Genomic DNA, 16,205 nt, shown 5'->3' with positions numbered 1-16,205 from the left:
GGAGATTTTAAAGGGCAGCAAGAGTTCGACACACATCTTAAATCTCCTCTAATTTCTAGAGTTGTAAGTCAGACCATTAGTCAGCAACATTTTCCCTCATCAGATATTCAGATTCGGTCTGTGTGGATTGATTTTTGATGTTAGTCTTCACAGAATTCTATGATAAATTAAAGATATGTGACAATTCTGCATTAGATTACCTCAACGACTGGAGCTTTGTTATGAATTTATATCATCCGAAATGTTTCCAGCAGTGCTCACACTGACAGATAAAGCTGAATCTCGTGTTTTCTCACTCCGCCTCCTAACATACACATTTGTCAAAGGTATGGAGTGAGTCATATGGTTGCAGCTGTGAATATCCTGAAGAAGATGCTTGTTGCTGAGTCGGGTGCAGAGAGGAGTGTGATGGATGAAGAGTCAGATTTAGAGCAAATGAAATGCTGTCAGAAGCTGCTGCGTCATCAAACTGAAGCCTCCTGCTGAGACGTTAATGGAGACGGTTTATTACACATCCTGAGAACTTCTTTTTTCTTTTTTTCAAAATGGAATCTGTCCAGAGCGAGACTCTTTCCCCACTAAATCTAAAACTGATCAGCCAAAGTGTGGATGTAAATAAAATATGACCAGTGATCACCTGAGCAGTTTGTGTTATCTTGTGCCAGGCGCTGGTTTGTCTCGCTGTGTGAGATCTGCACAAGTCTCACTGTGGTTTATCATGAAGGGAGGCTCGGTTCTGCATGTCATCGGACCCACATAGTTTACCTCCAGGGACCAGGTGCAGTGTTGATCCAGGACTAAAGCTGTGTATTCAGCTGTGTGTACACCTCTGTGTGACACAGAAGTATGCAGACACCTTCTTTTCATCTCATTTCCACTTTTCCCAGCAGAGAACCTAGAAAACGCCCTTAACCATCCGTTTGTATGTTGACTTATGGGTGTTTTGCGGCTACATCACTCTTTTGATCTGTCAATGAGAAGAACTGCCATTACGCAGAGTTAGAGCTATTTATATCGCCTGTCCCGCTCATTCATCACATGTAACCCTGCAAGCCATCAATCATCATATTTATAGTGTTCATACAGAAACAGACTTTATGGGAGCCCCAAGAATCTCGACTCAAACAGAGGCTGAGTCCTCTGCAGCGGCCCGGACTTCATGTTGCCTTTTGATGCATGTTTTTCCTTCACTCTGCCCCCAAATCTACCTCCAGTTCACTTCCAATCTATGCACATGAAAGAGCAAAAAACATATTCACCTGTTGTGGAGGGAAGCAAATCCACATCTTGGCTTTGAGAGTTCTGCTTTGTTGAACTCTGACCGGTGAAGTTGCTCCCACAATTAAAAAGAGCAGATGTGTGTTTGACCTCTCAAACGGACAGCTGTGCCTCACATCTGCACGCAAGCAGGCACCAAATATCAAGCTAGTTTTCTATCAGCTGAGGTCTTTGTGGTGTGTTCAAGTGCAGCTTTTAAGCTTAGAAACAGGCAACATGAGGGAACACAAGTCATCTGTAGAAAACTTCACCAGTCCATGTGAGCTGACACATCACCGCTCAGTCTGCTTTTATATTTCCCAGTTTTTGCGTGACAAATGGCGCCAGCGTGGTTAATGTGTGTACGCATCATTTTAACATCTGCCGTCCCTCAGTCAGCCGCACAGAGGAAATGTGCGGAGGATTTTAATCTCCACGAACAGACCACAGCAACCTTTAAGCCTGATTAAACAGCTGTTTGGCCACACATAAATCCAAGAGGTGTCATCTCTTTTTGTTTCCAGCCTCCAGAAAACCAATTATACACAGAGAATCCTGCACGTTTGGAGTTCTTGAGCCCTCGCTGCCAGAGTCCTGAATGTCATGGCTCCGCTTCAGGCTGTTAGTGTATTTATGGATGGTTGTTTTATGCCAGGGGTCAGCCTGATTGGACGGGTGGTGTGATTTACTCAGTGATACATCAACCCAGGCCTTTAAAATTCGTTCTAAATATGAATTCGTTTGGAGGTGCACAGGGAATTGACTGGAGTAATCGGGTGTGTATATCACGTCAGTATCACCTGACAGCTGCAGCGCAGTTCGAGTTTTCCTCCTTCTCCCTACTGTTGGCATGGTTTCCCCTGAATTCCCCTTCTGAAGGAAACTAAAGTGAAAGGAAAAATGGAAAAATCTAATTTTGTCCCTATTTTTCCTCCCACATGGATCGTTTAGGTTTTCATAGGATTTCGCTCCAGTGACTGATTGCTGCTGTTCTCAGCTGAAGCTATTCTGGTCACACTCCTAAGTCTTTTCTGGAAAGTGTACCTATAAAAAGGTCCACTAATGATTAAAGTCATTTGACACACTGGGACAGCGGCAGTGCCAGATCAGCGCATTAATCTTCTTAATTAAAGTTATGAATAATTTAATCTGCAGATATTTCAGCTGGTTCTGCCTGCTGAAGTGAAGCCCGACAGCTCGACAGCTCAGAGGTCCCAAACCACCGGACACCTGGTCCTCACCATGCCCCGGGTACGTACAGCGACACATGCACACCTGAGCCAGGTACAGGTGACTGTGAGGCTGGTGGGCACATGTCCAGCTTTCAGGAGCCAGACGAGTTTTTCTTTGTGGGTTAGTTCTTGTCGAGTGTTACTTTACACTTTTTTGTTTAAGTAGCAAATGGAAACCAAACTGTTACGCTGCTGTTCCAACAATTTAGTTCAAAGTTGAATGAAATTTAACATGAAATGTGGCGCAGATGTTCGTGTTCAGCTGATGGTGAACTGTTGATCCCCCGGCTTTCTTCTAGCACTCCCATCAGATCAAAACTCTAACTGGATCAGTACTTCAGTTTATGGCTTTGAGATTAAAGCGGCAGCCAACAGTGAAGACATCCACAGGTTCAGTCCAGCTGATGTTGCATCTGTCACCATTTTCCCCCAACAGTTCATAGACAGAAGGAGCTATAGATATAGAATCATCTGTGTCTCAGCTCCTTCATTCTAAACCCTCCGCAGATGTTCAATTAATATATGAAAAAGCTAGCTTGGTCGCTCTGAGTGGGTGTGTTTCAGTGATCTGGGTTTATTCAGCTCCACCTCTTAATCCGCAGACCTTCTACAGTCTACTGATGAAATATGAAACAAACCCTGATTCTTCTCTTTGAAGGAAAACTTCAGAGATCTCATTAACTCTAAAATTACGACTTTACTGATGAGCTTCATACCGTCGGCTGTTCTCTGTGATTGTTTTGTCCAAGCCAATGAGAATCAGGCATTTTGTAATAAAGGAGCCTTTTACAGTGTCTATAAAGAGACACGGGTGCTGACAGTGCAGAATCAGAGCTGCCACTATTAATCCTCCATATGGCTTCTGATCCATCCTGCACCAGAGCGCCAGTAAACAGTTCAGGAATAAAAGTGTGGAGGCTGTTTGCAGAGACTTTGAGTAAACATGCTCTTTCCTCTGATGTGTCTTTTTAGGCTGAAGGTGAAATCAAAGTGACAAAGACCGTCCAGCGTCCGTCCGGAGTGCGGCAAACACAACGCAGCAGCTCGTCTGAGGACAAGAAGAGGTAAAGATGTTCTCTACAGACACCACAGCTGCCGAGGCGATGATGCAGACATCCCTGTAATGTTTTCATTCATGATGTCACTGTCTTTATGATGTCATAATACAATATTTGTGACAATGTGAGCAAGCATATCTAAAAAGGAAATATAAAACAATTTTAAGAACGGACAAAATATAAAAGCACATATAACAGTGAACATAAAGACTTAAAAACAATGATGGGAGATGGACATAGAGGAAAAAAAAGAGTTTGTACAGAACAAAGTACAGTGATATGAATCACGTTGATGGGTTAATCCATTTCTTCTCACTAAAGTCTGTCCGGTGCCTGCAGGCGCCCTCAAACCTCTCGTTCACTTTACTTTGTTCTGTTTCGGCTGCAGTCAGTTAAATTGTCTTTCATCAAGACCTCTTTGTCATCCGGCTCCTTGAAACAGCGTTGTCTTCCTCTGTCTTGGTGTCGAGGTGTCAGGTGTGTTTGTGTGGTTGAAAATGGGACAAAGGACCTCAGTCAGTCAGTCAGTGTGGGAGGATTTCTGCTCTCTGGGCTGCAAATTCATCATCTATCACTGATTTTTAATTGACATCTGACATAATATAACACGCAATTGAGTTGCTATGAAATTTTGATTACCGACCGATAACTCTCTTTGTGACACCAGGTTCATAATGCGCTGCATGGCCTGCGGGGAGTCCATGATGACGTCACTAAAACTGTCAATGAATGAGATTGATCTCAGCCCACGTGACCTCATGTTTACTCATCTAGGTTCATATCCATTGAGTCTGTGTGAACACAAATCTGACCAGAAATAAAAAAGGAAATACTCGACCTTTTCTCCTTGATTTGGACCAACTGAACTAGACGACAGTTATAAAACAGTCTCAGTGAACACTCTGAAACTCAGGTGATTTTTAAAATTTGCCAAGTAATATATATAGCATCATATTTATATTCTAAAATACACGAAAACATGATAACAAATACGTTATAAGTTTGTGTTATAAATGAGACATACGGAGAGACTAGCAGCAGCGCTGTGGCCTGCAGCAGCTTTGTGTTGGTGTGAGTTTATCAGAGTCAAGCGTTGGTCTCAGTCGGCCCTGGTGTTAGTCTTTGTTTGGCCTTGAGTTGAATACGCATATACTCAACTGCCTCCGGCTTATCAGGTCCCTGTTGTCCTAATTACAGATGCCTGTTGTATTTTAAACGCTCTGCGTGATTCATGTTATCAGCAGTGTTGATAATAGTGTTCTCCCGGCTAATGACTACGTACCGGCCACAGATAACCTTGACCGCAGCAGCAGCAGCAGCAGCAGCAGCAGCAGCAGCAGCAGCAGCAGCAGCAGCAGGATACTCACACATCCAGTGAAACTCTGCTGTGGTGGGGTTGAGTCCCAGCTTCAGGCATCCAGGCCTGAGCAGCTGTTTTATATTTGTTTATTCATTTTGTTAGATGAGGATTTCAGGTCGAGTTGAATGTTTGAAAAAATGTCCATGAACATCAGAATATCTCTGTGGTTCGTCTCCCTTTTGCTTTAATGACAGCGTGCACTCGAGCTGCATCGACTCCACAAGTCAGTGTCAAACCTGCTGACTCGTGTTATCCCAGCATGTTCCACAAAGCTTCTTGTGATGTCACAGGATGTTTGGCTTTGTGTCTTTTGTGTTATGTTGACGGGGGAGGAGGTCCGGTGACTGTGGAGGAAAGTTCTACCTGATCGGGATTTGGATGCAACTGATCCAATTTCTGCAAATCCAGGTTTTAGTGTTTCATGCATTGTCCTTTAGTTTAGCCATGAGATGAAGCTCAGAGTAACAACTGGACCCTTCAGAATCAATACACCTACAGTCCTGATGATGTCACATTTGTTGATGTCTGGATATTTGGATAATGCACTTACTGCATCATCTTGTTTTTGACTCTGAAAAGACGTTCTCCTGTCTTCCAGGTAGTCGTCGGTTTCCATTTCTCCACATACAGAATACAGATCGATGCACAGAGGCCCGAAAACTTGCTTATGTTACATTAGGGAGGAAAAACAGTGGAGACTTCTCAAATCAATCTGCACTTCCACCGGCAGCATCGCACAAGTGTAATGTCACTTTGGCAGAAATAAAAGCAGACATGATGTTTACTGTGATCGATCAGTTTTGAGGATGCTGCAGCATGTTTTGGAAACTGGTCAGCACAATTCTGAAGCATTCAGACGAGTGAGTCCGTCTCTGACAAAGTCCCTTACAAACATCATCAGTCTGTATATTTCCCCGAACCATTCACCACTCCTCTGCTTCAACTGTCTCCTTTAACAGAAATACCCCAAAGTATTTCCTGTCACTTCTTCTTTGATGCTCTTGTGTTTAGTGTTCAGTTAATGTCCCTGAAACTCAACACTTCCTGCAAGAGTTTCAAATTAAAACCCAACGAAAAAGGCCTCTTAGATTGAGATGTCTGCAGGAGGTGATGAGTCGAAACATCACAATTAGAGGCAACTCAAAATTAGAGAGTCAAAACAGCAGAGTGATTCAGACGGGACTCTGTCGTTGTACTACTGGAGAGCTGCGGAGATTTGATTTTGGAAAAGAAGAATTCAGGAGAAGTAACATAAATCATGGACATTTCTATACGTAGACGTCGATGTGAAAACTGAATAAAAAGCAAGAACGTTTACATTTTACTGATTTTGATTAATCTTTTTTATATTCAGTGATTTGTATTAATTTGATTTTTATATGCACAATATATTATGGAAGTCAGTTGTCCATATTTTGTTTGATCAGTATCATATGAGACAGTGAAATAAGTTCCGTTTCCTCTTAAAAGTGAGGGATGAAAACTAGCAGTATAACTGATGCTAAACACAGCAGAGAGATTCAACAGTGCCACATCTAATATGGTGACGATGTCGATCCAGCGAGTCATTGCTGCGTCTACATATAACTGTCGGTTGCTGCACATCCTTTCACATAAAGACCGAATAGTTCAGTGTCTCTAGAAACAACATGACTGCCGTATTGTAGTTTCACTCTCTGTAAGATTTTATGCTTCAACTTCCTCTGTGGAGGAGACTGAACCATGTCTGGCTCAGTGGGGTCAAGTTTAGGTTAGCTCAGAGCTCAGCAGCTTCACCTCGTAATCCGCACATTAGTCTGCAGTGCAGTTTGACTGAGCGCTGTTCCCCTCCTTCCCTGGAGGTACGCTGGTCGCCGCGCTAACATCATTATAATTTTATGAGCAGGAGCTGCTTCTTGTCCTTCATCTGGCCCCATCAAACACAGCGACGAGCCCCGCTGCAATCCTGTGTCCTCAAATTAAACATTCGATAAAAATGCTAAGCTGCTGCGGCACCACGGCAAGGTGACAGGTGAGCAGCACCGCCGGCTGCTGAGTTATTACATCATTTGGATGATTAGAGGTGAACTTTGACCCCAGACGTACCCACAGATTCTCTATTCAGCCTCTGGTGTGGTTGGAAGTGAATCTGAAGGCCACGATTAGGTTTCAAATGGAGTCACTCGATGACACAATGTGCGAATAGTATCTCGAGGTGGCAAATCAAACATTATCTAAAGCCCACAGCTTGTGACGGCTGAGATGAAGTCCAAGGTGCATTTGAAAGGTCAAAGGTCAGGGTCAACTGCAAAGTTAATCTGTGTTATCAGGTTTGTCAGGGGGCTCACAGCTCCTGCAGCTTCACAACGAGGGCTGCAACTAAACACACATTTCATTATCACTTAATCAGATTTCTGTCTTTTTTCACAAAATCAATTAATCAATTAAGTATTAAATCATCAGCACCGTCCACTACAAGCTGAAACAAATTCAAGCTTACAGTTTGTTTTTATGTATGAATGAAGAAGAGAAATGATCTCTGACTGTTTCCTGATCTGTTTTCTCACAATGTGTTCAGAGAGATTTTTCTTGAGTTCTCTCACACGTCAGAGACTCCACAAGCCAAACTGTCCTCCCAGGTTTCATAATAACATATCAACAAAACAGAACTCTAACAGTATGGTGGCATCAATCAGGGTGTCTGAAAGCTATGACAGCATATCTAAGTGTTTTCTGACTCCTTCAGTCTGGTCTTAGGTTTGTTGTTGTGGTGCGATGCTGGCGGCACTTAAATATGATGTTTCAGGAAGACGAACTGACGGACTGGAAACAAACCAGCAGTTCAACCAGATGATACAAACCTCTTTATTTGCATATTTAAGTTATTCTAATAATTACAGCTGCAAGAAATTGGATGCACCTTGTGACAGTTCTGCTTCTTGTATTAACGAACCCTCAAATCAGTGAAGATGTTGTAATATCAGACAGACGTTGTGGAAAATGAGAATCCTGCAGGCTTTTGCTTTTTACATCAAGCAGCACAAAAGCAGCAGCGTGACGTCATTCTGCAATGTTGCTACTACACAGTGCTCACATTGTTATATTGATGCTGAAACAGTCTGATGTGCGGCTGTTCTAATAATCACTCGATGTGCAACGACTGTCAGTACAGCAGGTGGAAGATGAATCAGTGAAGTGAATCTGGAAGCTTTGACAAACAGTTTAGATGATCATTTTACTGTTTTTTTCTTCCATATATATTTGTTTAACTGCTTGTGTTTTCTTTACATGTCCAACTTCTTTTTAGGACTGAAAGTAATCTGATTATTTTCTTGGCTAAGCAATTAATCATTCACACTATTACATGTCAGAATATAATGAAAAGTGAAAGTCACAATTTCCCAAAGCCCAGAAAACCTCATAGTTTAAGTCAATTTTATCTAATTTTTCTCAGTAAACTCAATTAATCAGCAATCAGCCATAATCAAGTGTTTATTGTAAGTGCTGTCGTGGACTTAAGCTACTAACTCGATCAGTACATGCAGTCAACCAGCAGAAATGATTAGCTGCACAGTTTGCGTATCTGGAGGATCCATCATGGCGCCTTTAGGGAGACCAGAAGGTTCGGCCGGCTCTGCGACTTCTCATAATAACGCATGAACATAATAAACTGACCCGGTGATCGTGTCCCTCAGGGCTGATTTGATTTTCTTGGTTTATAAAAGAACAACTGGCGTGTTGGACCCCTGACCCTCCTGCTGACCCCTGATCAGCCAGCCTGCAAACTTTACAACAAATGACTTTATCAATATTTCACCACCCAGCTCTCTCATTATAACATGTTCCCTGTCTGATGGTGAGGTGCGAGTGGCAGAGTCTTTGCTCCTCTGTTGACACTCCACAGACCTCATTACCTGTGAGACGTAATGACCAGCGGGCTTTTGCCTTGGGTGACCCATTACAGGGAGCCATTTTGGACTTCCTAACCAGGGAGGGCATTAGTAGAGCAGCTCTGGACTAATGACTCCATCCATCTCCCCTAGAGAAGTGCTGACCATTAGGTTTACCTGCCCGTTACCAAGATGAGTGCTGGAGCTAAACTTAGCCCGGCCTCCAACATGTCATAAATCTCCAACCCGTCCCTCTGTTACACCTCCTCATCTGAATTAATGAATTCTGCTTTCATTCAGCGCTCTTTCATAAAGGAAACCTTTATGAACAGAAGACATTTTGAGTTATAAGTGAGACAAAGAGCTTTAATGTCCTGTTAAGGACGGACACAACCGCGCTGACAAGAGCAGCGCACAAAGTCGGCCCACCTTGGAGTCGTCCAGGCGGGCGGAACCATCACACCACATCTACACCAGGCAGAACATGACACCGAGCTTCTCTGAGTCCATGTGACTTGTTTAGTCTGGTTCTTATCTAAATGTGAATCACATCCACTCCAAACCTAATCCCCTGTGGATCAGTGGCTACAGACACTGAACAGAACCTGCTGATGTTGTTACTGCAGCCAATTATAACTCAATTACTGCAGATCTCCATCGCTGAGCTGAGAGTGAGAACCTCACTGGAGCTCGGTCCTGATAAAAGCTCGGTCTCCGTTATCTTCATGAGACCTGCTCTTACATTAGCATTGAGTTTACTTGTGGACGTATCAGCCTGCGAGGACACTCAGTTCGTGTCTTTGTCTGACAGATCACACTGCGGTTGGACGGATTAGCCTCCAGGTGTGAATGTAGAGCATCTCTCAGTGAACTTGCTCTGAATAAAGAAAGGTTACAATACAATAAAAACGCAGTCCGTCACCTGTACGACTCGCCAGTCCAGTAGGCTTCAGTAGCATTAGCATCCTCGGCTAATAGCTCCACTGATGTTGCCGCCTTTGGGATGTAAAATCATCAGACTAGGAAGTCAGCATTAGTCTGATATCCGATGATTCACTTTTGTCTGGATCTGAATAAGTTATTGAATCGGATCAGTTCCATCTTGGTTGTATCATCAGTACAAAAGAAAAACAAAAGTCAAAGGACAACTGAGTTAAGATACATCCGATCACTGATCTTAAAATGATTGATAACTTGATGTTAACGCAGGTGACTTGTTCAGACACATTTATTTATTTTTCTCTTCAGCAGCTTCTTAAAGTGAACATTTCCTTGTTTATTTAAGTAAACTGAATTTCTTTGGGTTGTGGACAAAATAAGACATTTGAGAACGTTATTTTGGTCCTTAGGAAACGTTGATTGACATTTGTCACCATTTTATAGACCAAACAACTCATCGATTAATTGATAAAGTAATCGACAGATGACAGTAAAAATAATAAATTCATCTGCTCATGGTCTGCAAAGTTAAGATGAATTTGGCGCCATGGTTCCGTTCACAGCACAGTATAAAATATTCAGTATATGTATTATATCCCAAATATCACACAGTTTTCCTTACGGGGCTTTAGGTCTGAACAGATGTGACACCCTCTGTCCTCAGAGCCTCAACTGGATAAGAAAGAAAACACCTTTTTTACAGGAATGACAGGAAGAAATGAACCACATTTTGAAGGTGATTTTCTGTTCTTGTGTTGTTGGACGTTTTGGAGGACTTGAGTCGTCCCTTCCTTCGTTTGTTTTCTCTTGTACGAGCTGCAGCAGCCATTAAATCGCCGTTTGTACACCGTGTCTGTCATACTAAACATATACAATCTAAAAATAGACACTTCTTTTTCCATCAGCAGGAAAGTGGTCTGAATTACTTTTCCATTTTCTCTCGCCGAGCTGGTAATTTTGCTGCTGCAGAGTGGCTTCGCTGCGCTGAATGAAGTGGGACTTCCATATACAGTGTTAGTCCTCTGGCAGCTTTATTCCCCTCTCAATAAACAAGTGGCAGAATGTACAGAGTAATGAAGAGGCTCCTCCTCCTGCGTCCTGCTCCTGTTTATTGTCAGCTGCTGTGCAGGAGATTAAATTATAATTGCCACGCTCTTTCCTGGAAAATCAGCACATTTATTGATATCATCTCGCCTTCGGTGCCCATGTGTGGACGGATACCTGACGCAGACAGCCTTTATAACCATTAAAGATCGTTTAAATACCAGCCACCTATGAAAACCGACCGCTCAACGGACTGCACACTTTACAAACAGTGATTTTACATCAAAAATCAGACGCTGTCCACTTCATTTTGTTGCTGCAGCAGTCCATCATATCCTCTCATTCGATAATGAGGAGGTTCTGTTAGATAAACCTGGAGGAGTATCGTCATGTTCTTGCACATTCAGATTCGTGTTATTTTCATTTCAGCGACGAAGCTTCGAGCCGCCTGGTGCTGCTGCTGCTTCACGCTCTGTCAAATCTTTCACATTTAATCACAGCTCATTTTAAACTGTCAGGACTCAGAATATACTCTTCGTTATTCTCATCACTTTGGCCTCCAATTCTTCATTATTTGTCATCATATATCATCTAAAATCCATCTGTGTAACACAGCCTTGGATACTAACATGCACTATAAACAGGGAGTGAACACTGACTGGATCATCAGAAACAGGTAGTGAAGAATCCTGGTGGGAAACTGAATGAATCACAGCATCACAGAGCTGCTAGCACGGCTACGTTAGCACGTAGACACACTGTCACACATCTCACATGGCTGACATTATCACACACACACACACACACACACACACACACACACACACACACACACACACACACACACACACACACACACACACACACAGTGATCATAAGAATCCCCAGAGAAGAATTTAAAATCATTGACCACTCACTGCTCAGCTGACTGTGTGTCTCGGGGTTTCTGTGGTTTAAACATTATGAATTGATTAATTGGTGTGGGATGGAAGTGATGAGTCCAGAGGAGAAGATCAATTTGGTTTTTAATGGTAACAGATTGTGTGGCAAACTGGACCATCGTCCCCGTGGAGATGATTTAATGGATGTTGTTGTGCTCAAGAACAGAAGATGAATTAAAAGAAATGTCAGCATGAAGAAATTTTGTTTTATAGTTTGAATTAATGACTGATTTCAAGACGGGTGATGACAAAATAACTTTTTAAAGAGCATTGATTGACAGACGACACTTAGATTACATAACGAGTCGGCAGGATTTAAACTCACATCATCATCAGTTCCAGGTTACGTGTTTTATTTACTGGAATCCACTGGATTTTATCAAAACAACAAACCAACAACAGGTTTAATCAGGTTGTGGCTGAGTTTAGTGTCATCTAACATATTTGTGATACCTCACTATGAGAACTATGAACAAGTTTATCTAAAAATAATTGATATAAAGATTGTTTATAATGTAAGAAAAATAAGTTAGTTTAAGTCTGTAGTCTAACTAGAAGCACAATCAGCAACTATTTGATCGAAAAAAATAATAAATAAGGTGATTTATTTGACCAGATGTTTGATGTTGCGATCTGTGACTCTTTCAGGCGATACTACAAATGTGTTAATAAGTGTATAAAATGAAATCAGATCTGGAGATGGTTCTCTGTCCACGGCGTGTTTTCATCACCGGCGTCGTCTGAAGGGAACACAGAGATAATTTACGTCCTGCTGAGATATGAAACACACTGTATCCGACGTCTTGTAATTTGTTATTTCATAGCGCTACAGGAGCCCAATTTAAATATGTGATGTAACACCTGAGCTGTAATAAATATATGCACAGTCATATTTCTACTCGGTGCCTTTCCACCATATATTATAAACATATATCAGGTCCCAGATTGACTTCGTACGGTCGCATTAAATCTTGAAACTTTGACGTCTCTGCACCAACATCCCCGAGACGAATGACAAGTGATTTACTTCAGCTCAACATTAAAGTAATTTGGTGTCCGCTAACCGTTTTACACTGTGTCACTTCAATGACTATCAGGTGTTGACTCAATTAGGAATTAGGTAACTGTTTGCAGATTTAGTATTCCTGAGGGGAATTAACCGGGATCCTGCAGGATGTTCCTGAGGTTTGCTGAATCGTCGTGTGTGCTGGCTCTGTAAACCAGTTTGCGTGTTTGGAAATACTTGCTTCTGATTGGCTGGTGTACTGTCGCACCAGTCCAACATCAAATCCCTCCTCTGCATCCGAGCTCAGAGAACCCGGTGCAGTTTTCTTGTCAGCGAGCAGATTTGCAGATCACGACATAAAACATAAATAATGCAGGTTATCGACAGCGTGACTAACCAGCTGGGCCCGACCCGTCCTGTCTCGAGGAGTGATAGTCTGACAGCCCCGTAGTTTCAGCTCGGAGATGTGGAAGCAGCCAGATCACTGCTCGGCAACTTGATAAACTCTCAAAACGTCTAAAAAGGAAACATCTTGACACATTATTTTCCTCACCAAACAGAGAAATACAGCCTCACACCGTCTGAATCAGAGCCGATGTTAATCCGTACTGTATCCCCGGCTTCAGACTGACCTCTGTCGCTCTCTGTGGCTGTGTTCAGGCCCAGTCTGCTGTCCAGTTCTGTTCACTGGAAGGCAACAGGAAACTGGTCCAGTTTGGGAAAATATCATGATTTGGGGTCCAGTCAACATGTTAGTTGCATAAAAGTTCAGATAAAATCAGTCCTCCTCCATCTTCTCTATCAGCAGACTTTACTGCTCTCACATGACGTCACTTGACTTCCTCCTTTGCTGCCGTCATTATAACTACGGCCACTAGAGGTCACCACCTAACAGTTAACATGGATGTGGTTCGTACAGCAACTCACACAGCTGATTTACTGGTGAGGCTGAGCTGCAGACTACACGTGTTAGCTTTAACTACAGATAGCCAGGGGAACGTCACAGCGACTTCACGCTACATTACAAGCTAATTCACAGGAAGGTCAAATTTTTGAATTTGTTCTGGAAGTGGTTATTGTATAATTATATAAACAGTGACACAGTATGTAGTCTCCTGATGGTCTACATATATATATGGTCTCTTTTATTGTTTTCCATTCAGACAGATGCAGAGAAAAGATAATGTCGCTGCCTCTGACTTATTTTACTCTCTGATGTTTCAACTCTACAGTAAAGCGAATGTTCCTGAGAGGCTGGAGGTCGACCCCAGTAAACACTCGGCCATCGACCTCGCCAGCATCGTACCTCGTCAGAGCAGCAAGGCAGGTCCGCTGGAAGCATCCAGGATGAATCCTCCCGCCACCTCTGGTCACAGCAGCTTCTCCGAAGGGTTTGTGGACGACCCTGACGTCCCACCACTGATATAAGACTGCAAGAAGTAACTCGGACTCTTGAGCTGCTCTCCAAGTCCTCGACCATCCAAAATCAGTCAAAACTGAGTGACACATCGACATGGTGGCTGAAGGATGTAACACTGGAACTGTTGAGAGGTAGAAATGAGAGAGATAGAACCATAACTTGGTATTTCCTTTCACAGCTCACTGAAAAGAGTCAATAAACCTAAAATTTCCCACCTTGACAACCGTTAAGATGCAACTTCTGTGTGAATATCAATATCAAATCCTGATGTGCTCATATGTTCCTGCTCATGGTGTGTATCTGTTAACATTGCACCTGTACTGGTTGTTAAAGGAGAAGTATCCTAAGGTCTTGAATTGCAGACAATTAAAATGTTTTCTTTTGATAAATTAGAAATGGAAAACGTGGAGGATGTTGATCATCACGATGAGAAACTTGAACCAGCCTCATCAGATGCTGCAGACACATTCCAATTGGTACTAAAACATATTTGATTCCCATCATTTCAGCTCAGTCTCCAGGAGATAATGTCAGCAGGCAACGCTCCTGCAAACCACAGATACGTCTGAGGTTGACATGTGTGCAGTATTTTCAGAGTGAGGAGTGAGAACAGGCTGGATGTTCTTCAGTCGTGAGGTGCAGGAAATAAAAGCTGATGTTCTTCTTATTGAAGCGAGAGGTTTCAGTGAGTTCACGCCTCTCTGAACCCTGACGTTTGCCTTTAAGAATAAAAAATAGCTTCAGCAAGAGAAGAAGCTAACTCTCTGTGCTCCTCTTTGGTTTGTGTCCTGTAAACTGCAGCTGGGAGGGCAACACTGCAGAAAGCTGGAAAATCAATCATCCTGGTTCTGTCTGCTTTGCCTGTGGCCCATTTGTGTGTTTTGGAAGCCGTTGTACTTCTGCCCCGTTGTGTTTTCTCTTTTCTTGTGATGCTCCTCCCGAGCGTCCTCCTCAAAGCTCAGCAGCCGATATTCTGCCAGACTTTGATCAGCGCCGCTCCTCTTCGTGCCCAGAGGACACGGGTCCAAACTCATTCTCCAGCTCGCTCATCTCTCCTTGAAACTCGGCTGAGTTGTCACCCGCAAAACTTGGAGGTCAGGACTCCATCTTCTCCTCCCTCCTCCCTCGGCAGCTCTGAGTGCCGCTACAGCCGCAGCGCCTTGAGAGATCAGTTTGGCTTTGGACCATTTCTCCTCCTGACAGCTCCACACGTCTCTTATCATCCCCGCGTTCTATATTTAAACTGCGTGGCTCGGATCATCCAGCAGATTCTGATGTTTGTGGTTGTTTGTTGCATGAAAAAAAAAAAAAAAAACGCCCATCCAGAAATAGTGTCTGTAACGTTTCTGTGTGTGGATCCAGAACCGCTCCGCTGGGTTTGAATATGAGCATGTGTTGTTTTTCTAACATATTTTGAATATATATTGTTAAATGTAAAATATTCAGAGGTGTGGTGCAGAACCAGCGCTGTGGTGTTTCGTCGGATCAGTGACAGCCAGATGAGGCCCAAACTATCTTGGTGATGATGCAGGTTAAACTTCATCCTTCCGGTTTAAAAGGTAACAAAAGCTCGACCAATCAGACTTCACCTGTGTGTCCGTACCTGCCCTCTGATTGAAAGTCTCTGGCCTTCAAATACTGAAGCAGGACGCTTTCAGAGCTACCAGAGAACATTTATTTAAAAACTATTACTCCGACCCAGATCTGAACGCAGCCAGTTGGCAGTAGAAGCTGATCGGTGGTCACACACACACACACACACACACACACTTCCGCTCTGCCTCATTAATTATTGATAAATCATCTGTGTAAATCATGTGCGGGGCGACTCTCACATGTTGTGCTCGTGTACATTTAACTGAATCCTCTTCGCTTCAGTGAAGTCGGCCAAACATCTGAGCGGACGAGACGCTGATCAGTTTGTTACTGATATTTAATGATCCATTCATCACCTTTTTCTAGCCCCTCTGCCACCGTGATGTCAGCGTGGTTTTCTACAGAGACAAAAGAGAAAGCTGATCTATATTTTATTTCCCTAACTGTCTTTGCTGTTGCGAGATAGGGCGACATTCTTGTTCA

General features: G+C 43.0%; 1 protein-coding gene across 4 annotated transcripts in view; it reads left to right on the top strand.

Moving 5' to 3' along the window:
* lrrc6 (leucine rich repeat containing 6) overlaps nucleotides 1–14,884 on the top strand; it is a 32,183-nt gene extending 17,299 nt beyond the window's left edge. For 2 of the 4 annotated variants that reach the window (XM_037082990.1, XM_037082989.1), the window contains exons 10-12: nucleotides 2,413–2,508; nucleotides 3,462–3,553; nucleotides 13,939–14,884. In XM_037082990.1, the coding sequence (XP_036938885.1) occupies nucleotides 2,413–2,508; nucleotides 3,462–3,553; nucleotides 13,939–14,134 (384 nt within the window). In that variant the 3' untranslated portion in view covers nucleotides 14,135–14,884. The remainder of the gene's footprint in view (nucleotides 1–2,412; nucleotides 2,509–3,461; nucleotides 3,554–13,938) is intronic. The other 2 variants (XM_037082992.1, XM_037082991.1) reach the window with 1 other exon arrangement.
* Nucleotides 14,885–16,205: the final 1,321 nt, after the last annotated feature.

This window comes from Acanthopagrus latus, chromosome 21 (genome assembly GCF_904848185.1).
Source record: "Acanthopagrus latus isolate v.2019 chromosome 21, fAcaLat1.1, whole genome shotgun sequence".
NCBI classification, from domain to species: domain Eukaryota; kingdom Metazoa; phylum Chordata; class Actinopteri; order Spariformes; family Sparidae; genus Acanthopagrus; species Acanthopagrus latus.
Note: the sequence above shows the minus strand (reverse complement) of the source record. Positions and strands in the feature narration are given on the sequence as shown.